The sequence below is a fragment of the Sinocyclocheilus grahami genome, unplaced genomic scaffold (genome assembly GCF_001515645.1).
Source record: "Sinocyclocheilus grahami isolate Dianchi unplaced genomic scaffold, SAMN03320097.WGS_v1.1 scaffold369.1, whole genome shotgun sequence".
In the NCBI taxonomy this organism is placed as follows: domain Eukaryota; kingdom Metazoa; phylum Chordata; class Actinopteri; order Cypriniformes; family Cyprinidae; genus Sinocyclocheilus; species Sinocyclocheilus grahami.
The window spans coordinates 277,229-301,773 of NW_015505548.1; the positions used below are offsets into that span (position 1 = coordinate 277,229).

Below are 24,545 nucleotides of genomic sequence, written 5' to 3' on the forward strand. Positions count from 1 at the left end.
CATTTCGTCTCCTCTGTCTCTCTCTGCATTACCGTAGCGCCATTTTGGAGAATATCCGCTGGACTCAAGCAGCTTACACTCTTCTGTGTCAGCCGTGCTGCACGGATGCGCTGTTTTCTTTCAAATCAAAGAATAAATACACGTAAAAAATTGTAGTACATGTTGTATCCTTGTGTCGCGGCTGACACAGAATAGCATACGCAGTTTGCGTTCAGCGGATATTCTCCAAAATGGCGCTACGGTGAAGCTACGAGAATAAATTTTTTGCGCAAAGAAAACAAAAATAACGACTTTATTCCACATTTTTGTCTCTACTGCATCACTTGCCTTCACGACAGTGTCATGACGCGAGCGTGTGGCGGCGAAGGAAGTAACTAGGGATGCTCCGATTGATCGGCTACCGATCACTATCGGCCGATAATCGCTTTGGGATGATTGATCGGCGGTCTCTAAAAAGGCCAATCTCAGTCTTCAAATCACATCGCGTCTGCACTTTAAGCGAGCTGCACGCTGCACAGTTGAGACAGGAATTGTCACTTGTACAATCGAGGCAGTCACATCATCACTAAAGTTTATATATTGCATTACTTTAAAATTCTTGCCAGTGTTTAACCATTCAGCGCTTGCGCGTTCTGCTGGAGACTGAGCGCTCATGCACAGTTGCAGCGCATACACATATAATGCCAGGTTCACATTACTCCGTTTGCAGTGCGAATGTGATGTGTATTTTTTCCGCGCTCATGTTAACAGATTAATAAAGTGTGCACACTGCACACGGTTGCGGTCTGGCAGTGCGTTCAGGAGTGGTGCGTCTGCAGCAGAGCAGAGATAGTTTCTGCACCAAGTTTGCTGTGCTGCAAGCGCTGAATTAAAGTATCCGCACATTGTTTGCAGTAAATATGAACATGGATTGACATGAAAATTTAGTAATTACACCATAAATGCATATTATTAAAGTATACAGTGTTTCACAGTTAACACATATGGCTTTTTGGCTAGGTTTAAAGGGAAAGAGCACTTTTAGATAAACAAGGCAATAATAGATGGCACTCATGGAGGTATGGAAACAAAGTTCTTTATGAACCGCATGGATTGCTTGTAATAAAGATTTCAATGCAAAAGGAAAGGCAGTAGAGCTGACTATTTCTGTCAATGGTAAGTTTGTGATAATGTAAGAAAAGTAGTTTAAATGTTTTGCCACTTGCTTGAGCAACTTAATATATAAACCTAGATGTAAAAGCAAAAGTAAAAAGCATTGAATAATGTGTTGCTTATATTTATTGTGTTTAAACATGTCTGTGAATGATTGGATTACTGTACTGGGTAAAAAAAGAATTGCCATGCTGAAAAATCATTTTCAGTGACAATGTTTGGATTTGAAATCAAAATAATGGATAAATGTTGGGTTTGTGGTAAACCGCCACGGATCAGTAGCAGACTCCTGTGTGAAAGCACAGTTCTTGCTGCTTCTCCTCTCACAAGAGACACTTAAGAGGGGAATTCCCCCATTTTCAAAAATGAAATTCAGGCCCTGAATAAATGTCTAAAATCCTGATTGGAGTATCGTTATAAATTATAAAAAGAAGGCTTTAAAAAGACTGGTATCGGTATCGGCAGATACTGCTTTCTGTGATCGGTGATCGGCCTCAAAAATCCTGATCGGAACACCGCTATAAGTAACGTGTATTACATCTAAATTAACTCAAAAATTAAATAGAATTTTGTAAATTGCATAAACAGTTATGAACAAAATAGCATCATGTATTCATGCATTGCTTAATCTAAAGAGGCGAAGCGCCATTCACACAGATTGCATTTAAAAACATGAGATGCAGTGAAAAGGAATAAACCTCCATGAACTCGTGACGTGTTTTCTAAAAGTTTAAACCGTTTTAGCTTTGCATGGGTACATCTGACGCGAGTGCAGCAGTCATATTTGTCCGTCTAAAATGCGCTGAATATGTGTTCTGTGTGAATGGCTTGGTTTCTGTTTTCACCTAATCAAGATCTTCTCCGTATTGAGCTTTTATGTTTCTCTAATATTTTGAATGAATAACGCAGCAGCGGCGCATCTCGTGGGCTAGACTAACAAAACATTAAAATGCAACAACGTCACTTACAATCTAAATTAACTCAAAAATTAAATAGAATTTTGTAAATTGCATAAACAGTTATGAACAAAATAGCATCATGTATTCATGCATTGCTTAATCTAAAGAGGCGAAGCGCCATTCACACAGATTGCATTTAAAAACATGAGATGCAGTGAAAAGGAATAAACCTCCATGAACTCGTGACGTGTTTTCTAAAAGTTTAAACCGTTTTAGCTTTGCATGGGTACATCTGACGCGAGTGCAGCAGTCATATTTGTCCGTCTAAAATGCGCTGAATATGTGTTCTGTGTGAATGGCTTGGTTTCTGTTTTCACCTAATCAAGATCTTCTCCGTATTGAGCTTTTATGTTTCTCTAATATTTTGAATGAATAACGCAGCAGCGGCGCATCTCGTGGGCTAGACTAACAAAACATTAAAATGCAACAACGTCACTTACATCATCATCATCATCATCACCGCATCTCGTGCTCCACTGATGACGCACACCTAACATTGCAAATGTTTTTTAAATTCGACTAATATTCGTTCTTTATTCACAATCTCCTCATCACAGGCAGGCACAGCACTCAATTCAGCATGTTCGTGTTTGTGTGAGCTGTCTGCGTCACTCAAAGCACGTGCCTATATCGTGCACTATATCGAGCACTATATCGAACATTTTTTCTATCGTTATCGAAGAAGGTGTACTGTCGATAAATATCGATACTGTTTTATTGCCCAGGCCTATTTGCAAGTATACTTTATTTTCGCAGTACCGTTTGGTGCTATAGAAATTACATACTTCACCTTTAAACATTGTCACTCATGACCTGCTTTACTTTGGTAAAAAGGCAAAAAGACTTGATTTTATCCAGTGCATGTGATCTCAAAATGCTTTATGAAATGCCATCAGGTGGATGAAAGTGAAGTGTTGAAAAAGTTAAAGCAATTTGTGGCATTTTATTGTAAAAAAAATAAATAAAGGAAAGCTATATGAACTGATGTTTCACACAAATGGTGTGGGAAGAGTTACAAACTGTGATGAGAGCATCTGCTAACCCTTAGTATTAGCAATAATAATAGTGCTGCTCACCTTTGCAAACACTGCAAAGCAAGATTGTTTATGGGCTTTTGGGATTGTTTTGCTGTATGCATTAATGAAACCGATCATTTTGCTTGGCAAATATTGAGCTGAGGAAGCAGCGTGGTCTCTCTGCCGGTTAGCGTGGGCGTTTGCTACTGTCTGGCCCCTCTACATTATACCCACAATCCTCTCTGCCTCAGTAGTGCTGACCCTCTCGTTCAGGGAGATTCCCACTGTTACTCACCTCTGTCGACCTTCTCCTCGCTCATCTCATTATCCTCGGCCCACACAGAAACCTGCACACGACACAGTCTATAAGCACACATATGTGCTGCCTGATGCATGAAACGCTCTAACTGCAGGATAAATGCTTGGCTAATTGCGTGTCTCCACTTCAGAAGGAATCGATCAGAACTGCAAATGGTATTTTAAGATAATGGATGTTTTCTCCTTGTTGACTGTGATTTGAAGACGTTTACACATTTATTTCGATTGCACAATTTGATTTGGCCCCTCTTCATCTCTTTTGTCTCTTTTCCCGTTGTATTAGCAGTGGGTGGTATGAGCAAATTCATGATACAAGTAATTTCACAAATACTTTTTGTTTGAAATTCAGCCCAGAAATTCAAATTCATTGTGAATGTACAGTGTTAAACATTCATCCATAAAGGCTTTTTCATTCTTTCTTTCTTTCTTTCTTTCTTTCTTTCTTTCTTTCTTTCTTTCTTTCTTTCTTTCTTTCTTTCTTTCTTTCTTTCTTTCTTTCTTTCTTTCTTTCTTTCTTTCTTTCTTTCTTTCTTTCTTTCTTTCTTTCTTTCTTTCTTTCTTTCTTTCTTTCTTTCTTTCTTTCTTTCTTTCTTTCTTTCTTTCTTTCTTTCTTTCTTTCTTTCTTTCTTTCTTTCTTTCTTTCTTTCTTTCTTTCTTTCTTTCTTTCTTTCTTTCTTTCTTTCTTTCTTTCTTTCTTTCTTTCTTTCTTTCACCTACTTCAATGTATTTGTATTTTATTAATTTAAATGTAAATTGTGTTCACCTATTAATTAAATTCACCTATTTCAATTTCTTTAGTTTTTTTAATTTATTTTTGTTTATTTGAATAAAGTATTAATTTAAATTTATCTGTTTAAATTTGAGTATTTATTTAATTTAAAACGGTAATGTAGAATAATGATGATTGATTATTGCGATTTGAGTCTGATGTTGCACAAAGTCTTCACGTGTATAACCTCGCTTCACTACATTTCCTACATGTGTTCTAGTATCCCTGGCTCTATTATGCCAATTCTCCAAACAGTCTGGAGCAATTATTTTCCCATTATTAAATTTGGGGCCTGCAGAAGTTCAAGTGTACTTGGCCAATTAAAACGAAGTAATTAGACAGCAGGACTCTAGGTATTTTGGCATCACGGACGCTGACCCGCTGCTGTGTGATAATGATGATGAACCCGCTTCTGATTGGACATGACAGAAACAGGCTCTGGGTCGGGTTTTCGGGCAGGTTTGAGCGTTGCCGCTGTGTGCTGGTGGATCTGCGCTTGATGCAAACAAGATAATTAGTGTAAGTTTGCCTCCCTTCATGATTGTCCTCGCGTCAGAATAATGTGGTGACTGGCGAGTCTAACGAAGATCTTTGTGGAAATGTGCCTGGGTAATAATTTATTGTGATATGAAGGCGAGTGCGTTTATATATAAAATTAAGTGTTACAAAAACAGAAAGTTCACAAAGAGTTGAAGTTGGTTTAATGGTGAATGTTAATGCTGTTGCATAAAAAGCAGATAGGTTTGTTTTGTTCAGAAAATGTTGAAAGCTGCTTGAAACATTTTGAACTATAATACAAGAACAAATACAGAGCAAATATTTTACCTTACAAGATTCACCACACACAAAGCAGCATAAAGGCTGATTTATTCACTTGGTGAATTGTGCTTAAAAATTTGTTTTTGAAATGCATATTTGTATCAAATGGCACTTTTCCACTGCGTGGTACGACTCGGCTCAGCTCGGCTCGGCTCGGTTTGCGTTTTCACTGCAGTTTAGTACTGCTTTAGAGTGGGCGGGATTATTCACATGTCGTTATAATTGCGCCGCCTCTACTGCTGCGACTCCTAAAAACTTTTTCATTCCGCGTCGCCCCATCAAGCTCTCGCTGGATCCGCTCCTCTGCTATCAACGAGAGGAACGTCTGTACTTCCTCAACAGGGGAACAGCCACTTTTTGGTTGTTAAAAAAAGGTGCACTCGTTCAAAACAGTTGTGTTCGATCCTTCGCTGGCTGTGCTGATTTAAATCTAGCGCTTCTTTTGTGTTCGTGTCGCAAGTTCAGTGACTATTCTCTCCGGCCAATCCGTGATCAGCAGAGTTTACACGTCACGTTTCGGTAACGGTACGGTTCGCTTGGAACCCCAACCGAGGTGGTACTAAAAAAAGTACCAGGTACTGTACCCAGTGGAAAACCCCCCCAAAAGTGAACCGTACCGAGCCGTACCGTGCCGTACCATGCAGTGGAAAAGCGCCAAAAATGTACAGGACATACAAACACGGAACTCAATGCAAATGTTTTAAGTCAGTTCTGATACATTAAATCAATGCAAGAAATATAATTTGTTTGTGAAGTTAATATTAACATGTACATATAAATGTGCACTGACATGTTTTGCAAACTGAGTTTATTGGAAGCCACAGGTGCTTTTAATAGAAATGTCAGTTTGTTTCCCAAATAACTAGTCGATTTAACTACTTGCCCTGAATTATTAGACTGGTTTCCAGAAATATATTTTTATTTTTTTGTTTTTTTGTTTGATTTAGTTTTTTTTAATCTTATTTAGTTTTATTTTATATTTTATTTTATCCATTTGTAACAGAAGTTGAATTCTCACATGTATGTTATAATTATTGTGTGGAATAATGAACATGGAACTTGCAGGAATTATTAAAATTGTGCCCATTAGCCAGAATCCTGCACTGAATTTCAGTTTTAATGTACTGATGTTGTATGCTTTTGTCTGTATATATCTTCAGCTGCATCAGGCTTGTTTCTACCTGTTGGCTGAATTTGTAGTAGACAAACTGTCTCAACATGATGATATCTCATCTCCTCATCAGCCTCTTTTCCGCATTCCCCACTTCTACAGTATAATTCAAGCACTTGTGCAATGCACTTAACTTCACCACCTGGCAAATTTTAACATTATTATTATTATAATTTTTTTATTGATTTATTATATACTGATTTTTATTTCAAGTAATTATTTTTTTATGGTCTTGGTTAACTAAAACAACCCTGATATGCACATAATAAGGTCATATATAGTTCAACAAATATTCAAATATTTAGCGTCTGTGTTAAATTTCAGGTTAATTGTAGGGGCTCAGTCTCATCACCAGTGTGAACAAACATGATTGTCTGTGATCTGTAATTCATTTGAGGTGGAAACTTTGATTTCTGTATCTCTCTCTTAAATTGGAAGGCTCTTTTGTTTCAGCCGAGTCTAAATGAGTGTGATCAGAGCGCAAATCCCAATTAAACATCGTTACAGGAAAAGAAGCTCACGCTGTTTTTCCTCATTCCATTGGAAGCAGGGCAGGACTTGTGCTTTAGTTACCAGAAAACCCCAGTCCCATGTCTCTGGCATGCTAGACCCTCCTTCAGTTGTAGGTTTATGAGCTGCAATTTAATCAGGTGAAAACTGTAAGTTCAGTTCTTTAGAAAAAATAATAATAAACTAGACCTTTTTGTCTGTAGCACAAATGCCTCTGAGCGAGATACATGGTGAAGTTTAATACTCGGGGTTCAGGGTTTGTCCAAACACTGCTAATAAACTGCAAGATGGACCAGACTTTATAGCGACACTGAAATGTCTGGCTAAGTGAGACAATAAAACCCTTTATTACACTTCCAGACCTCAAAGAGAAGCTGTCGACCCGCTCTTATGTTATAAAATCTTTCTGTCTCTCTGAAATTGATAGAAGTTTTGCTCAAGCACCTTCGTTGTGCCATCTGTTCTGTTAGAAATTGTTCAACTTCTGCCTTATTCTCAGCGTCTTTTGATTCCAAGTCTTTTTCTCCTCTGCTGAAGTATACCTGCTCTCCATGCTATGGGCAGCTCACACAATCTGGCTGTAATGGCCGGTTATTTTCTGGCTGGAGTTACTCCTCATCACCTACAGCCAGATATCTTGAGATTATTTTATCATTCCTTTTGTGCGCTTTTGACTCAGTGACTTCAATAGGGCTGTGCACATCTCATTCAATCATAACACTCTTGAAAATGCCCATGCATTTAGCCCTTAGGACTGTTCAGACCGTTTTCAGAGGCATTTCTGCAGGTCTGGTGTAAACCACGGTAAAAGGTCCCAATGGTTGGTTTTACTGTTTCATATTTAAATGATCATTTAAACCGTATTTGATTAGAAAACTCTGTTTTCTTCACGATAAAGCACTGTTTTATTAACTGTTTTATTACAGCAATATAAGGTGCTTGAGTCGTGCTGCATTGTGACTTGCCTAACAACGCCCTTCAGCCGTGACTTATTCACAGTGCAGCATGGAAGAAATGATATGAAAGAATGTATGAATGAATGAACTCCATGAATGCATAAGGTCTTCAGAAAAGCCTAATAAAGCAGTGTTTATGAGCACAGGGCTGCTTTGTTTCCAGCGGTTACCGTGGAAACCGCTGTATTTCTGCTGTTCCATAAGCACCACCTGCTGTCAGACACTGGAGTTACATTTTCATTCAGCCTGTCAGATGTTTTTGTTCAGACTAATGCGAAAATTGGCCCAAATATTTGTTGTAAATTTCAGCCTGAAGATGGAAAACAAGCTAATGTGTATTCTAAAAATCTCAACACTTTGGATAATAAGGTAGCCTATGTAAAATTGTTTATGGAGCAGATTAAATGCCTATAATTTATCATTTGACTCATCCTATTCACACACACACATACATTTTCATAAAATATTAGATGGCTTTGAATGTGTTTAATGAGCAGAAAAAAGTCTGCAACTCTACAATGGTTGTTGGATTCCAGAAATAAAATTTGTATATTTTATATGTATATAAATATAAATAATGCATTTTCATAAAATTTCAGCCTTTAACTAATTTTTAAGATGAAAGTTTAGCCTCTAGCCTGTGGTTTAGAGACAGGAGGGCAGGCGAGTGACTGATGCAGCTGGTGTCTGTGTTCGGCTCAATGGGCTCCATTCACTCAGAGCCAGGCTGGAAGAGAGGCGACTGAAGCGTCTGCTTTCTCTCTCGGGGGACACGGGCACCTCTAGGGGCCTGAACTTCCTGTCAAAGTCTCTCTCACACACGGGCTGTCTCATGCTGCACTGATCCTCTTTGTGTGTCTCCCTTCCTCTCTTCCTCTCTCTGTTTAGTCTTCTTCATTCAGCTCTGATCCAAAACCTAGTGAGCTGCACAACTGAAGAATGTTTTTATGCATCATATGCACATGAAAGCTGTTGCAAACAATTGACAGTGAAATTATTCTGCCTTATACCTTGTTTTAGGCAGCATCACATTTCATTTCATTTCATCACTAGGTTGTCTGAACAAAGCCAGGAATATTTTTTTTTATTTTTATTTCTTGCTCAATCTCAGTGGCATCAAGATGATATCCATTTTATTTTAGATATATTTTTTTAAATATTAAAATTAATTTTAATTTGATTTGCTCACATGGTTATCCGAGTAGCATCAGGATGGTAATATTCATTTTATTTTATTATAATTTTTTTCATATATTTAATTTGATTAAAATTTGTATTTTATATTATTTTATTTGTCCACATGGTTATCACAATAGGTTCAGGATGCAAGGATTTTTATTTATGTATTTTATTTATCGTTTTTATTTGATATATTGGTTATCTTAATAGTATAACAATGCTATTTTTATTTTTTTTAATTTTTATTTTATTTGCTTGCTTGTTTATCTCAGTAGCATAGCATCAGGATGGCAATATTCATTTTATACTATAAATAATATATATTTTTTTAAATATGAACTTTATTAATCTTATTTTATTTTATTTATGTTTGTTTATTTATAGTTTTATTTTTATTTACTCACTTCCCAATAGTGTCAGGATTATTATTTTATTGATAATATTTGAATTTAATATTTATTTATTTATATTTATTTATTTTTGTTTTATTTTGCTCACTTGGTTTTCATTTGTAGCATCAGGATGTTAACTTTTTACTTTACAAATAAGATAAATATCATTGTATATCATTGTAAATATTTTTCATTTAATTTTATTGATTGATTGATTGGTTTCTATCTCTGTAGAATAAAGATTCTGCCTGAGAAGTTTGCTGCCTATATAGACAGACACTGAGGTGGCTCACTTTTTTTTCCTCAGTTTCTCTATTTCACGTTCTAAAGTTCTCTTATATAATTAATAACCTGTAGCGGTTGGGCATTATTGTGGTGTGTTTAGCCACCTGTTAACCAGGCTTTGAAATTCCAATCACAGCAGTCTGAGCTGAGCTCATATGATCATTTGTGTCTTTAATTGTGCATTTCCTCGAGTGTGTGTGAGAGAAAGCTCAGAACGATGTCATCTGGTACAGTGTTCTTCCTACTAAGATAAGAGCTGGATGTGTGCCGCTTTGTGACTCGTATGCGCATTAGGAACATATTCTCAACCATTTCCTTTTCCTCTTTCTCTAGGCATTACTCTGCTCTCTCCTGTTGTGGCAGTGTCTCTCTCTCCATGTATTGTTTGTTGTGGAATTGGATTGGCTTCTTGTGGGACTATCAGAACGCCAGCATATAGGATTTGATGTGCGGATCTGGTTGTCTGGAGCATGTGCAGATGAGCGGAAGCTGTGCTGGCTCATGGCTTTTTTAAGTTTGCCTGACTTTGTTGAGATGTCGCTTTATGTATATAGTCTGTAGAAATGTTTGATGTGTATACAGTAATTAAAGCTCTGTTAGACAGAGAAATATGTGCGTTCATACATGCATTATCATACATGCATTATTTGTGGCACAATGGTGATTATTGTTGAGTGTGTTTTATACACACTACTGTTCAAAAGTTTGGGTCTGCAAGATTTGTAAATGTTTTTAAAAAAGAAGCCTCTTCGGCTCACCAAGGCAGTAATATTGTGAAATAGTATTACAGTTTAAAATAACAGATTTTTGTTTTTATATTGTGACACTTTACAATTCCTGTGTTCAAATCTTTTTTTTCAGCATCATTACTCCAGTCTTCAGTGTCACATGATCTTCAGAAATCATTCCAATATGCTGATTTGCTGCTCAAGAAACATTTCTGATTATTATCAATGTTTAAAACAGTTGTGCTGCTATTTTTATACACAAAAGAACAACTTTATATGAAATAGAATTCATTTGAATACAATTTATTTTAAAAAGATATGCTTTGCGGTGTAAAACATTAATTTCTTAAAAAAACAAAAACAACTTATGAACGATAGTAGTATAATGGAAATTAGAAATATTAGAACTAATATTTAGAAAAATAACAATTAGAAATATAATTAGAAATAATAATAATAAATGAGTACTAAAATGACTAAAACTTAAAAGTAAATTAATGCTAAATAGACTATAAAATTATAAACCAAAACTAAAAATATATAAAAACTTATAATCACAAAAATAAATGACTAAAACTTAAAAAATTTTTTTTAAAGAAATGTAAATCACAAAAATAAAGGCTAATTCAACATGAATAAATACTGTAGTAGTAGTGTTCTTAGTGTAGGAGCTCTTTTAAACAGTTGTCACACAAATGTCATGTGGCAGTTGTTTGCTTGTGTTTATCTGGTGCTTTTTTAAAATAACTTATGATTGTTGGTTTGCATGCGTGTAATTGCAGGTACACAGAGTGTTTCTCAGACTCGCCATCTAAAAGGACGTGCATTGAAATGTTTTTGTCATGTAGTGCTGCAGAGGTGTTAAATTCAGATTCAGGGAAAGAGAGAGAGATTACAGAGAGAAATTACTGCTTTGTGTTTCTCTCTGTGTGTGTGTGTGTGTGTGTGTATGGTTTCAAAAGGCCCACGGTGAGAATGTTGTGTAATTACTCTCTCTCTGCTGATAGCAGAGAGAAACAGCATGTGTGAGAATGAAGGTGAGAGTCCGACCGAGACCGAAATAGAGACAGTAATTAACCCTCACAGGTCTCGCTCCCTTCTTGTCCTCTACTGTCTCTCTGTCACTGGGTCATGTGGGTCATTCAGGGTCGCTGAGAAACACTGTGTGGAACGTCATCGGCAGCGGCACGGGAAGATGAACATGCCGGTATAACTCAACTCCTAGAACATCCATCTGTTTACTAAAGGCATCACACACTTCCTGAAGGAAATACCAGTGTTTGTAGGGCAGCAATGAGTGTTAAGATGAATATGGATGGTGATTTTTACTGCCAAGCCAGAAAAATACATTCAAGCACCATTAAAGTAATTAAAGTGGCTATTCACTGAAAATGTCGATTTAAAAACATTCAAACACTTTGCATTCAGTCATGATATTTTGGGTGCTTGTATGTGTCAAATTGGAGCCGCTGTTTGTTGCTGAGCTGCTGTTGTTTGTTGTGTGGTTAGTTATTGCATTGCTGCAGCATCTATAACTCTCTCTCTCTCTCTCTCTCTCTCACACACCAAGCAGAAATTGATGCCATGTGTCTCACTACAGTGTTTTATGTTCTCTGTCCGCAGCAATCTATAACTATGATGCTCGCAGTGATGAAGAGCTGTCCTTACAGATCGGAGACACTGTACACATTCTGGAGACTTACGAAGGTGAAACACAGAGAGAGACACACACACACACACACACACACACACACACGTTTACTTGGCTATCTAAACGGGGACATTACATAGACTTCTATTGTTTTTATTGAAACACAGAGAGAGACACACACACACACAGAGAGAGACACACACACACACACACACACACACACACACACGTTTACTTGGCTATCTAAACGGGGACATTACATAGACTTCTATTGTTTTTATATAAAGATAGTTATACAATTTTTAACCCAAACCCACCTCTAACCCTACCCCTCACAGTTTCTGCATTGTAACAATTTTAAAAAACTGTTTATTTTTATACCAGTTTTACAAATGCGGACGTCCCCAAATGGAGGTTTTTGGCGATTTTGTCATGTTTTGCTCACTTTTGAGTACAAATTTGTCCCCAAAATATGGTTAAGTAGGTACACACACACACACACACACAGATTCTTTATGTTGTAACTAGATATGACATAGCAAAGCATTAATATGAAAAGAAAATTATTCAAGCTCAACCATTTAAGCCTTCATCAAAGCTATTTTAAGAAAAAATGGATTGATCAATAAGGATTTAATTCAATTATGGGAAAAAATATCAATAACTACAAAGCCAAATAATTTATTTTATGTTATTATCTGTTTTTATTTTAAATGTAATTTATTTTTACATTTAATTAAATTAAACTTTTTAGGACACAGATGTCATCATCAGAGTTTTCCTCTCTCCGATCTCAATAACACACACTTCAGTGTTGAATGATTTGTTTGTACCATGTGGACATGCCCGCCACCTCACTTTATTTCTCCAGGAGATTTATGAAACATGTCTTTTATAATCTCAGAATATTGTTTTCTAGATGTGCTATAGGACACAATGGCGTCTCTCTGTAATATAATTGTTGGCATTTCCGTCTGACTGCTGTGATATTTCTTGCTCTTCTCAGGATGGTATCGAGGGTATCGGCTGAGGAGAAAATCGAAGAAGGTGAGTTACTGTATGAAACGCTTCCAGAGTACAGTCAGCTTTCTTCAATACACTCATTCAGCAGGCCTCAACTTGAATTTTCCTTTGTTTCCTCTATGTACAGGGCGTGTTTCCGGCTTGTTACATAAATCTGAAGGAGGCCACGGTTGAAGGCAATGGGTCAGTATGTTCATTTAGATTCCTGAAAGTTTGCAGTTAGTTGAATGTGAAATAAAGAATTAGCAACATCTTAGCAGATATTAGCTCTCTTTCCAGACAAACCTAATTTCGGCCAGATTGCAAATTCTTCATGGGGAAAGCAATCCCAGGATTTGTTGTGACGAACTCAACGGGAGAAAAGTTGACTATAAATCTGCTTATGTTTCATTCTCTACACAAAAGTACTAGATGTAGTTTAGTTAGTTTGTCCAATTAAAAATGGATTAATTACCAGTGCAGAGCAGTGCAGATTTAGAGTATTGTGACATTAGCTTAGTAGCTTAACAGTTGTGAGTCATGTCTCCCATGTGCAAAGTGAAGTGTATTTGAGAATTGTATTTAATTTTTTTATTTAATTTTTTATATTTTTTGTTTTTTATTTTTTGTTTTATTTTGTATTATTTGTTTTGTTTATATTTTTTGTCTATTTTTTATCATTGCTAAAAAAATTATAAATTCATGCAAATATTTATTAATAATAAATATTAAATAATATAATGGGAAAATTACAAACCTCATATGAAATTCATATTTATGTAATATTTAATTTATCCACAACATTTTCTGAAGGTTACATAACATTTCTCAGTGATCATTTGTTAAGAAAAAAATATCTATCGATCTCTTATATAATTTTTTAAAATTTTTTTATATTGTTATTTTTAATATTATTTTACTACTTTTTTAAATTTTTGTTTAGAATTTTGTCTATTTTTGTTTGTTTGTTTAATGTTGCTAAAAATACAAATTAATGCAAACCATGGTTTTAAAATGTTATGAAATTCATTTTATATGAGGTTTGCCATTTTTTGCATATTTAATATTTATTAAGTTTAAGGTTAAGTGCAATCTCTATCTCTTAAGTGCTCATTTGCTAAGAAAAAAAAACCTTCTCTAATATATTTCATTATTTTTTAAGAGTTTCACACTCTATTTAGTGTCCTATTCATGTAAAGACCCATAAACTCCCCGTTCCCCCTCCATTTCTGTCACCTCTCACCATTTTCTGTCACCTCTCACCATTTTAAGACCTTTAAACACAGATATTTTCTTATCTGACCTTGTGAGTCTCTACTATGGTTAGGATGCTGTTTTTCAAGGCAGTTCCCTATGTATGTAGCTTACTATGTTTTGGAACATCCAATTTAACTTTACGCTCCTTTGCTGCATCTGAAGATCCTGTTACTTTTGTTATTGGTCTGATTATATCAGTGTTGCTCCCTGAAACCAGCCTGAGCGCAGTTAACAATATTCTTCCCATAGACGTCTTACTAAGTTAGCGCCCCAGCAGCCCATTGCTAGCCTAGTGGGAGATTTTGGAGTTCGAAATGGATTTTCAAGCGTGGTTCAGGAATATAATACGCACGAGTTTGGTATGAGTATGTGAGAGTAATTGGAATCGTGAGCAAAGCCCAGCTCAGATTTCTTAACAGCTCTTTTGATGACTGATGCTGGTAATTAGTTTTCATTGGCATGAAGGGATCTGAATGACTCGGCGTCCTCAGGAGCCTGTAGTAAGCAGGAATTACTGACGTGAATGCAGTGAGATTCAGTTAATCAGCCTGTTTTTTCCCACACATGCGATATTCTTGGAAAACTCCTTCACTTTTTGTGCTGTTTCTGTTTTGCACTCTATCACTGTTCATTTAGACAAAAGGAGACGGTCATTCCTACTGAGATTCCGCTCATTCATGAGGTCACGACTACATTGCGAGAATGGGCGGCAATATGGAGGGACCTATATGTGGTAAGCTTGCGTCTATTCCAAATCTATGTATTATTTCCCAAAAGTTGCACACTCTTCCTCTGCACACTTAAAAGCATGTGGTATTGCTCCAAAGAGTACATGGTTATAAAGCATGTCATAAGTGGACAAATTAGGACGCGGCAGATGTCAGAATTATGACATCATCAGACTAACACAGTCAGCATGATGACATCAACTTAGCAGCATATATTTAACCTTCAGTATTTAATATATAATTAATTTTGTGATTTGTTAAAGTATATCCACACCAAAAAATATATATCTTTTTTTTATTTGGAGAAAAATTAGACGTTAAACATCTTATACAAGGTTTTCTGTCATTTTAACCAAGACAAGACTCTGCCAATCGCCTGGCAAAATCTAAAATTTATTTTATCTCATTTTATACTCTCATTTTATTTGCATTTTTATTTAATGTAAATTGTCTGATTTTTTTGGATGTTTACTTTAATATTTATTCCTTGAACACAAATGATAAATCAATGAAACATTGAGCATCAATCTGTTTTTTCACCGTGAAAATATCCTGACATGCTGACATGGAGTTAAAGGGATAGTTCACCCAAAAATGAAAACTGCCCCATGATTCACTCACCCTCAAGCCATCCTAGGTGTACATGACTTTCTTCTTTCAGATGAATACAAGCAGAGTTATATTAAAAATGACCTGGTGCTTCCAAACTTTATTATAGCAGTGAATGGCGAGTCGAGAGTGCCGTTCCAGCTGAGAATATGCTGGCCTCACGAGAACCAAGTTTTGTTTACAGCAAAGGAAAACATTGGCTTATATCGAAATTCTCCGACATTTTTCTTTACAAGTCCTCGTTTTGTACTACCAATTTGTGACCGGTGCTTTGTTTTGCTCTCTCCTCTGCGCTTCCATGTTCATCACTTCTCACCGGCGCTTACACCATGCTTGCGTCCTACATCATCCGCTGGAAGCTAGAGATTACGGTTGATAAAGTTTTAAATATGGATATTTTTCTTACACAAACGCATCACTTCGCTTCAGAAGGCCTTTGTTAACCCCCCGGAGCCGAGTGGAGTATGCTTTATGATGCATTTTTTTGGGCTTCAAAATCTCGTCCCCCGTTCTCTGCCATTATAAAGCTTGGAAGAGCCGGGACATTTTTGAATATAACTCCGGCTGTATTCGTCTGAAAGAAGAAAGTCATGTACATTGGATGCACATTCAAAATCTTGGAATAAGTAGTAGGTCATCCAGGTTTTTATTTTTTTGGCATCTTTTTATGAATACAGCAAATTTGCACATCCCACTCAATTGACACTGCTTTTTGCATACTATATATTAGGGAAATATGCATATTCATGACAGCGCACCCAGTCATCACTGACATCATCAGCTTAACAACATAGTCAGTGTTTTTGATGACAACAGATCGCAGTGACATCACAGAGTGCAAACACTCATCTGCTGTGACACGTTGCAATTTTCTTGAATAAATCTGATCTTTTCTTATGGGGGTAGAATTGTTGCATTATTCAAAATAAATAGATTATGATCCACAAATAAATGTAAAGCGATTAACAAAAAACAAATATTCACAAAATAAATATCCATATCCATCTTATCCAAACGCTGTTATGTTGACTGTTGTGTGATGGCATTGTAACCTATTACACAAACTTGCATGTTTATCATGAGGTTGAATGCAGTAATTTATTAGTCAGTTACTTATTGACACTTTTCTTTCCATCTTGAATGACGCTTCGCTTCCATAACGCATTTGTATCCAGTACAGCATTGTTCCCATAGCCGTGATTTAAAGCGCTGTTTCTCTGGCATTTTCAAAGGCATGTAAAATATACTGTGGCTTAGCTTGATACACAGTCTAATGATTTAACGAAATACAATTTTAAACATCTTTAGCTGTATCAATTTTTATGGCCCTTATATTTCCTATTTGAGCCAATGCATATTATGAATGAAGTTATTTCAGGAAGAGACCGCCCTGATTGTAAAGTAAAACGTGATTTGGTTATAGCGAGAACATGCTACGATTGGTCAGAGAAGTGTGGCTGTTATCTGATTGGCTTGAGTAGACGGTGGGTGGAGTCCACGCATTTGTAGATTGTCAGCGTCTTGATGCTAGAAAGGTTTTAAAATCCACAAATGCACAGTGAGCGATCCACAAATGTACAGGATGCGATTCACAAACACAAAAGTTTGTGTTAGTGTTATTTGTGAATGTTTTTTATTTGCAAATCTCATTTTATTTATTTCTGAATTTAATGTTTGTGAAACCCTGAGATTTATTTGTTGATCTCATTCTATTTATTTGTCAATATGTTAAATTTTTTGTAAATCTCTTTACATTTATTTGTGGATCATAATCTATTTATTTGGAATAATGCAACAATTCTACCCCCATACTTTCTGCCTGGGGGTGAGATGTTGAAAAGCTCTTACATGATATTCAAATAATTAAAAAGAAAAGTTTGTTTTTTGAAAAGTGTCTCACTGAAAGTTTATAAACTCTTTTAATTGCATAAACAAGCAATATGACCCTCTGGGGCTCTTTGTCTACAGTGATTAAGAGCAGCCGCCTTTATGCAGCAGCATGTGCTTTGACAAATTAATTAACATGCTTTGCAGGGTTTTAATCAGACTTTTTGTTTCCAACAGGGCGACAAGCGTGAGATGTTCAACACGGTCCAAGACATGATCTACGACTTGATCGAATGGCGCTCCCAGATCCTGTCCGGCACGCTCCCGCAGGACGAGCTGTCCGAGCTCAAACAGAAAGTCACTTCTAAGATGGACTACGGGAACAAGTATGAACACATACACACACAAGCTGCTGACTCGTACTGATCGGGTCGTGAGCTGAAAGTCACGACTGCAGTCCGTTTCATAGAACCTGACTTTTAATGAGAGCGTTTTATTGCTCTTCATTTTTATTCAGGGTCTGTTTTTGCTATGACACTGCCATCCACAACACCTGGTGGTGTGATGTTGCATGTGCACTGCAGGCATTTTCAGAAAATCTTCAGGAAACTCACAAAAAACAAACCTAATTTAAATGGATAGTTCACCCAAAAATGACAATTTGCTGTTAATTTACCCTCAGGCCATCCAAGATGTAGGTGACTTTTTTTCTTCAGTAGAACCGTAAAGAAGATTTTTAGCTGAAACTGTGGTGCTTGGTGATTCATAAAATGCAAGTCAGTGGCGTCCAGCACTTTGAGAGTCAAAAAATACATATCAAGCAACATAAAATGAATACCCATGGCTCCTGATGATATGTTGAGGTCTTATGAAGCGCAACAATCGGTCTGTGAAATAAACTGAACATTATTATTACCTGTAATCCAGAGTCTCAGGCAAACAGTCTTCGTTCAGCAAAAAAGTCTTTGTTAAAGTGTTATAAGCCATGAACCAAACCAACCAACTACAAGGTCATTCACAACATTACAGTGTTTTATTTGAAGCAAAAAGTATTTTAAAATCAGCCAAAAAGACAAAGGTACAAGATTATGTGCTTAAGCTTAAGTGAGGGAAAGAACTACAATCCCATGAAGCATTACAAATAAAGTAATTGAATTAAAAATGGAGAAAAATAATTATATCAATAGAATTATATCTTGTATCTATAGAAACATATTTTTAAGTTTATTGCTAAATATGCATAAATGTACAAATATTTAAATATTTTGTCTTTACCTGATTTGCTTGCTGCATCTCTCTGATTGGTGGGATTTAATGTACAGCATATTCATGATAGCGCACACAGTGGGCATGGGTAATGTCATTTTTCACAAAATTCAGTTGTTAAATTTTATTTATTTTGAAATAATGTGAATGACGCTTCAACAAAAGCATATACCATCATTTAACAACATCAGAATAGTTGTGTGTGTGTGTGTGTGTGTGTATATATATATATATGTTTTTTTTTTTAGAGGTTACACAGTCAAACACAAAATAAAATTTAAATATCTCCTTTCTTATGTTTTATATGCAGATTAAATAAGTCCTAAGGAAACTTTTGACTTGTTTCCCGAGGCCACAAGAGGGCGCAATGAGCAAAATAATGCAGCGCATTAATTGTCAATTCAAATAACTGTCTATAAAAACGTGCATAACGTCTAAATTAACATATATAAATCAAATATATTTTTGTAAACTGCATAAACAATTATGAACAAAACAGCATCATGTGTTTATGCATTGCTTAGCCAAATAAAAAGAGCCAAATCGCCAATCACACAGATTGCATTTAAAAACATACGAGACGCAGTGAAATGAAATAAACCTTCACAAATTGGCGTCGCGTTTTCTGAATGTTAAAACTGTTTTAACTTTGCATGACTTTCTTTGCATCTCTTGCATGAGACGCGAGTGCAGCAGTCATATTTGTCCTGAATATGCGTTCTGTGTGAATGGCTTGGTTTAGGTTTTGGTTTTAACCTAATCAAGATCATTTACGCATTGAGCTACTATATTTCTCTAATATTTTGAACGAATAGCACAGCAGCGGCTAGACTAACAAAACATTAAAATGCAACGTCACTTATTATCATCATAACCGCATCTCGCTCACCACTGATGACGCTCCCTGACGCACTCCTAACATTCGATTGTACCATTTTTGCATTCAAATGCAAATGTTTATTTTAAATTCGTCTAATAATCTTTTTTTTTTTCTTTCACAATCTCCTCATCACAGGCAGGCACAGCACTCAATTCAGCATGTGTTTGTGTGAGCTGTCTGCGTCACTCAGAGCACGTGCCTATATCGTGCGCTATATCGAATTTTTTTTATATCGTTATCGATGAAGGTGTACCGTCGATAAATATCGATACCGTTTTATCGCCTAGGCGATATATATGTGTATATATATGTATGTGTGCATATGTATATTGACATTTTATTTCTGGAACCCAACCACAATTGTAGAGTTGCATCGTTTCAACCAATGGTGTGAGTTTGGGGCGGGGCTAATTGTTCAGCTGATCAAAGGAAGACAGGGAAACCAATTCGAGTGTATTACTGTTCCATTTAGTTATTCTAGTTGCACGCTTACAGACGTTTTTCTGCTCATTGAACACATTCAAAGCCGTCTATTAGCAGCAAGTTTATTACCTCTCTCAGAGCGTTTTGGTGTTCCTGTTAACTTTAGCAGGAGGAAGTGAGCATACCGTAGGATGATAGAGAAAGTCACTAGTGACACACACGAGTACAACTCTCAGTTCTCAGTTCAAGTCTCTGTCTTTGTCAACTTTATTAAGTGAAAGTTTTTTGTTTTTTTTCTCGATACAAATCCAGAATGCCCTTAGTAACCACATAGCAACATACTTGAAACCATTGATAACACCTGCTGATATTTCTTGAAAATCAATTTAATCTGTTTTATATTTTTTATCTTATGCTCATTTTCACATTCATTTAGTAGGTAATGTCCAAGTAAATGTATCCATTTGGATTAGTAGGACACAAATCTTCATCTCTTTCAAACAACTGTTTTTTCTACACTGTTTTTGTGTGTTTGGCAGGTATTTAGATCTGGATCTGGTGGTGAGAGATAAAGACGGGAATATTCTGGATCCTGACCTGACCAGCACTGTCAATCTGTTCCGAGCACATGAAACCGCATCCAAGCAGATTGAAGCTCGCATCCAAGAGGAGAAGGTAAACGATATTAGACTGTTTTTATCCATTATGGCACTAATTTCAACATGCTGCTTTTTTTCTGATGTGTTGTAATTCATTTGGATTGAGATATTTGAATGGGTTTGTTGGTGTTATTGGATTGTGAATGTGTGAGGCCTGAGAGCCGACGGCACACTCACATTTTCTCATCACCACTTGCTGTGATGTTTAATAAACACCTTTAATGTTAACTGTTACTTCATATTTATATTTGGATGTGACTACTTTGTCAAGCACAACCACTACACCACATGAAAAGTCCCTGACCGCAGCTCTGAAACACTATCGCTAATGTATGAGAGGTTACACAGGAACAGAGAGAGCGCACCATCTCACTTCTTGTTTGTGAAACCCTTTATCTTAACTGTGGGACTCAGTGTGACACATGGCTGGGTGATATAGCTTAAAGGGGTCATATGATGCGATTTCAAGTTTTCCTTTCTCTTTGGAGTGTTACAAGCTGATTGTGAATAGATAAGATCCCTAAAGTTGCAAAGACTAAAGTCTCAAACCCAAAGAGATATTCTTTATAAAAGTTAAGACTCGTCCACGCCCTCCTAAAACGCCTCGTTTAAACACGCCCCCACATGTCTACGTCACTGTGTGGGAAGATTTGCATAACACTGCCCAAATGTATACGCAAAGAAAAACTTTTATTCTTGCTGTAGTATTGTTGCCGCCGCCGTCATGTCTGGAGACGCTGTGTGTTTCGTTGTGAAAGCGAAACTACTTTGTTTGGTCTTCCAAAAGAGGACACAACTAGAAATCAGTGGTTAAGTTGTATTTACAACACTGTTCCAGAACACTTCAACCCAAATATTCAGATGTGTGCAGCGCATTTTATGGAGGATAAGGACTGTTTCCTGGGAGAGTAGCCTACAATGCCGGTGTTCCGGTGAATTCAGTTCCCCTCTATATTAATTTATTCTATTTTGTTTTAGTATTTCAGTTATTTTTATATTATTATTTTTTTTATTATTACTGTCTTTAGGCAAACCTAATGGCCATCTGAAATGCTCAATAAAATCAACAAAATATTCACGACGTTTCTTAGTTTTATATCGTCAGAAAAACATTGCAAATACAGTTGTGCACAAGTTTACATACCCCCTGCCGAATATGCAAAATGTTCATAATTTTAACAAAATAAGAGGGATCATGAAAATTGCATGTTATTTTTTATTTAGTAATAAAATAACTTGAATAAGCTATTTCACATAACAGATGTTTATATATACTCCACAAGACAAAATAATAACTGAATTTGTAAAAACGACCCCGTTCAAAATTTGACAATCTTGAATCTTAATACTGTGTGACATTTCCTGGATGATCCACGACTGTTTTTATGTTTTGTGATAGTTGTTCATGAGTCCCTTGTTTGTCCTGAACAGTTCAACTGCCTGCTGTTCTTCAGAAAAATCCTCCAGCCCCGGCACACTCTTTGGTTTTCCAGCATCTTGTACATATTTGACCACTTTCCAACAGTGACTGTATGATTTTGAGATCCATCTTTTCATTCCGAGTACAATTGAGGGACTCCTACATAACAATTACAAAAGGTCAAAACATTTACTATCAGTCTATCTTGTTGGAAACCAGTATGACAAGATGAAAATACAGCAGCACTGCTTTCCTGCCTTTCCCAGCTGGCCCTACCCAGAGGTTCACTGTCCTTGGGTCTCTTTCAGCAGATACAGATTTTATATGGGATATAAATTCTTTGAGTCCGACAGTCTGATCAGCTGTCAGCTGAATTTAAGACTCAAGTTTGAAAGACTAACTGTGCTCAGATGCCATCATTTTTTATGCATTTATTTTTTCAGTCTCAGAAGCAGAACATGGATTTGAGCCGGCAGGCCAAGTTTGCCTCCACACCCTCGTTCGCCCTGTTCGTCACACTCAAGAATGTCGTGTGCAAAATCGGAGAAGATGCAGAAGTGCTGATGTCGCTATACGATCCGATTGAGTCCAAGTTTATCAGGTCAGTGCACACACAAACTCAAACTTATAGATGTGTATTCACATCCTAAACATTGCTGCTGTCAAATAGAACTTTTTTTTCAGAGATTAAGATTTTTTTATTTATTATTATTTTTGTATATATATTTAGATTGTTTTTGTATCTAAATGTTATTATAAATTTTTATATTATTAGAATTTTTTTAAAATATTTGTAATATTATTTAAATAATTTGACAATACTTTGACCCTCATTTGAGAGCCTCAGTGACCAGTAACCATGATGTTTCACATCCTCAGTAGTAAATCAACCGCAGTGTTTGTGCCATGCACACAGTTCTCAGTGATTCGTTTCAGCAGTAAATTATATTGTTGTTATACTCTAGTATGTTATTACGTTTATTGGTATATGTGTTCATTGGGAATCAGTCCTATGTTCTTGACATTGCTGCTGTACTGTAAAAATAATGGCATTTAATATCTGTTGTTTTTACATTCTTGCAGTGAAAACTATCTTGTGCGCTGGTCCAGTTCAGGTTTGGCTAAAGACATCGATCAGCTCCATAACCTGCGTGCCGTATTCACTGTATGTATTATTTTGGGCTTTACTTTTGACACTTTTTATTCAGGATTATCATAGAGAGATGGAGAAATTATATTGGGACATGATGCAGACCTGCATCACCCACATGAGCACCACGACTCATTGATAGCTACTTTTTAATCTGGAACTCAAATGCAACTACATAAATGATTGATTTAAAACACTTTATATGTATTAATACCAATAAGGTGTGCATCACATAATATGAGCAGAATCACATATGAGATGGGACTAATGCTAACTTGCTTGATGCTTGTAGTTCTAGCTGGACAAATCCAGTAAATGTAACATGCAGATATTGGGTTAAGTAGTTAGTTAAAACTATTTGTATCTGTACTTTTCTCTTCCAGTGTTATTATAGTTTTATTTATATAACGTTATATTTTTTAATTCACCCCCACCACCCACCACCCCAGATTTTTTTAAATGTAATTTTATTTTATTAGTTTTAGTTGTTATTTTTCTAGTTAGTTATTTTAGTGCTTTAACTTAAGTATTTCAGTTAGTTTCAAAGGCAACATTTAAAATTTTCATTTAAATCCCTTTCAGTTTTTCATCTAATATTTATATTATTTTATTTCAGCTTTATTTTAATGAACAATAATGTTTTTAATAGTTTTAGTTAACGAAAGCAATCCTATTCTGTGCTAAAAATGCATGCAATGCTGTATTAAAAGTTGGCTGAAAATGTGGGAGCCTGATAATGAGATGTTTTAAAATGGTATCTAGGTGGTCAGCTAACTAGGTTTCTAACTGTGCTAATTTGTGCCACCTGTACAAACCGCTAGACCACACGAAACCATTTACATGCACGACCTAATTGTTTGATTTGAACACTCAAATATTTCCTCCAATGCTTCAGTACCAGCTCGTTCCTAGAAACACCGTCATGTAAATGACTCATTTACGACTTGATTCCGTTCATCTGTTCCCGTCTCTTGCTTTGTTCCTTAATGAGTAATCATGGTATTATTGGGTGACACTTTAATTTGTGTTCATCAGTCGTGTTGCAGAATTGGTAATTAAAGTGTTTGAGAAAGCAGCAGTATCATTAAAGCTGTAAAGGATAACGAGCTAATGGTTGTTAGAGGAGGAAGCTCAACGGAGACGCCGCCTGGTTTGCATTGTTGCATGTATTGTGTGCATCCATGTACGTGCGTTGGCGTCTACAGGTAATTTAACACAGAAAAAACAATTATCTGTGCTGTGAAAAACATATAATGAATGTGAATCGTATTGTGTTGCTCACACACTGTTAGCATATTTGTTTGTTTTTAATTGCATGCATTTTGTGTATTTGCATGTGCATAATTTATAATTCTAGAGCATATGCACTGGTTTGTTCATGTGTTGGTGCTTGTTTGCACCCACACATTCTCATTTGCT

The 24,545-nt window shown here is 36.1% G+C and overlaps 1 protein-coding gene across 1 annotated transcript in view; it reads left to right on the top strand.

Annotated features, from left to right (window-relative positions):
* dock1 (dedicator of cytokinesis 1) overlaps positions 1–24,545 on the top strand; it is a 270,237-nt gene that overhangs the window by 19,319 nt on the left and 226,373 nt on the right. The window contains exons 2-9 of the mRNA XM_016230377.1: positions 11,878–11,961; positions 12,912–12,952; positions 13,056–13,111; positions 14,801–14,897; positions 17,566–17,714; positions 20,437–20,572; positions 22,420–22,577; positions 23,060–23,141. Coding sequence (XP_016085863.1) covers positions 11,878–11,961; positions 12,912–12,952; positions 13,056–13,111; positions 14,801–14,897; positions 17,566–17,714; positions 20,437–20,572; positions 22,420–22,577; positions 23,060–23,141 — 803 coding nt within the window. The remainder of the gene's footprint in view (positions 1–11,877; positions 11,962–12,911; positions 12,953–13,055; positions 13,112–14,800; positions 14,898–17,565; positions 17,715–20,436; positions 20,573–22,419; positions 22,578–23,059; positions 23,142–24,545) is intronic.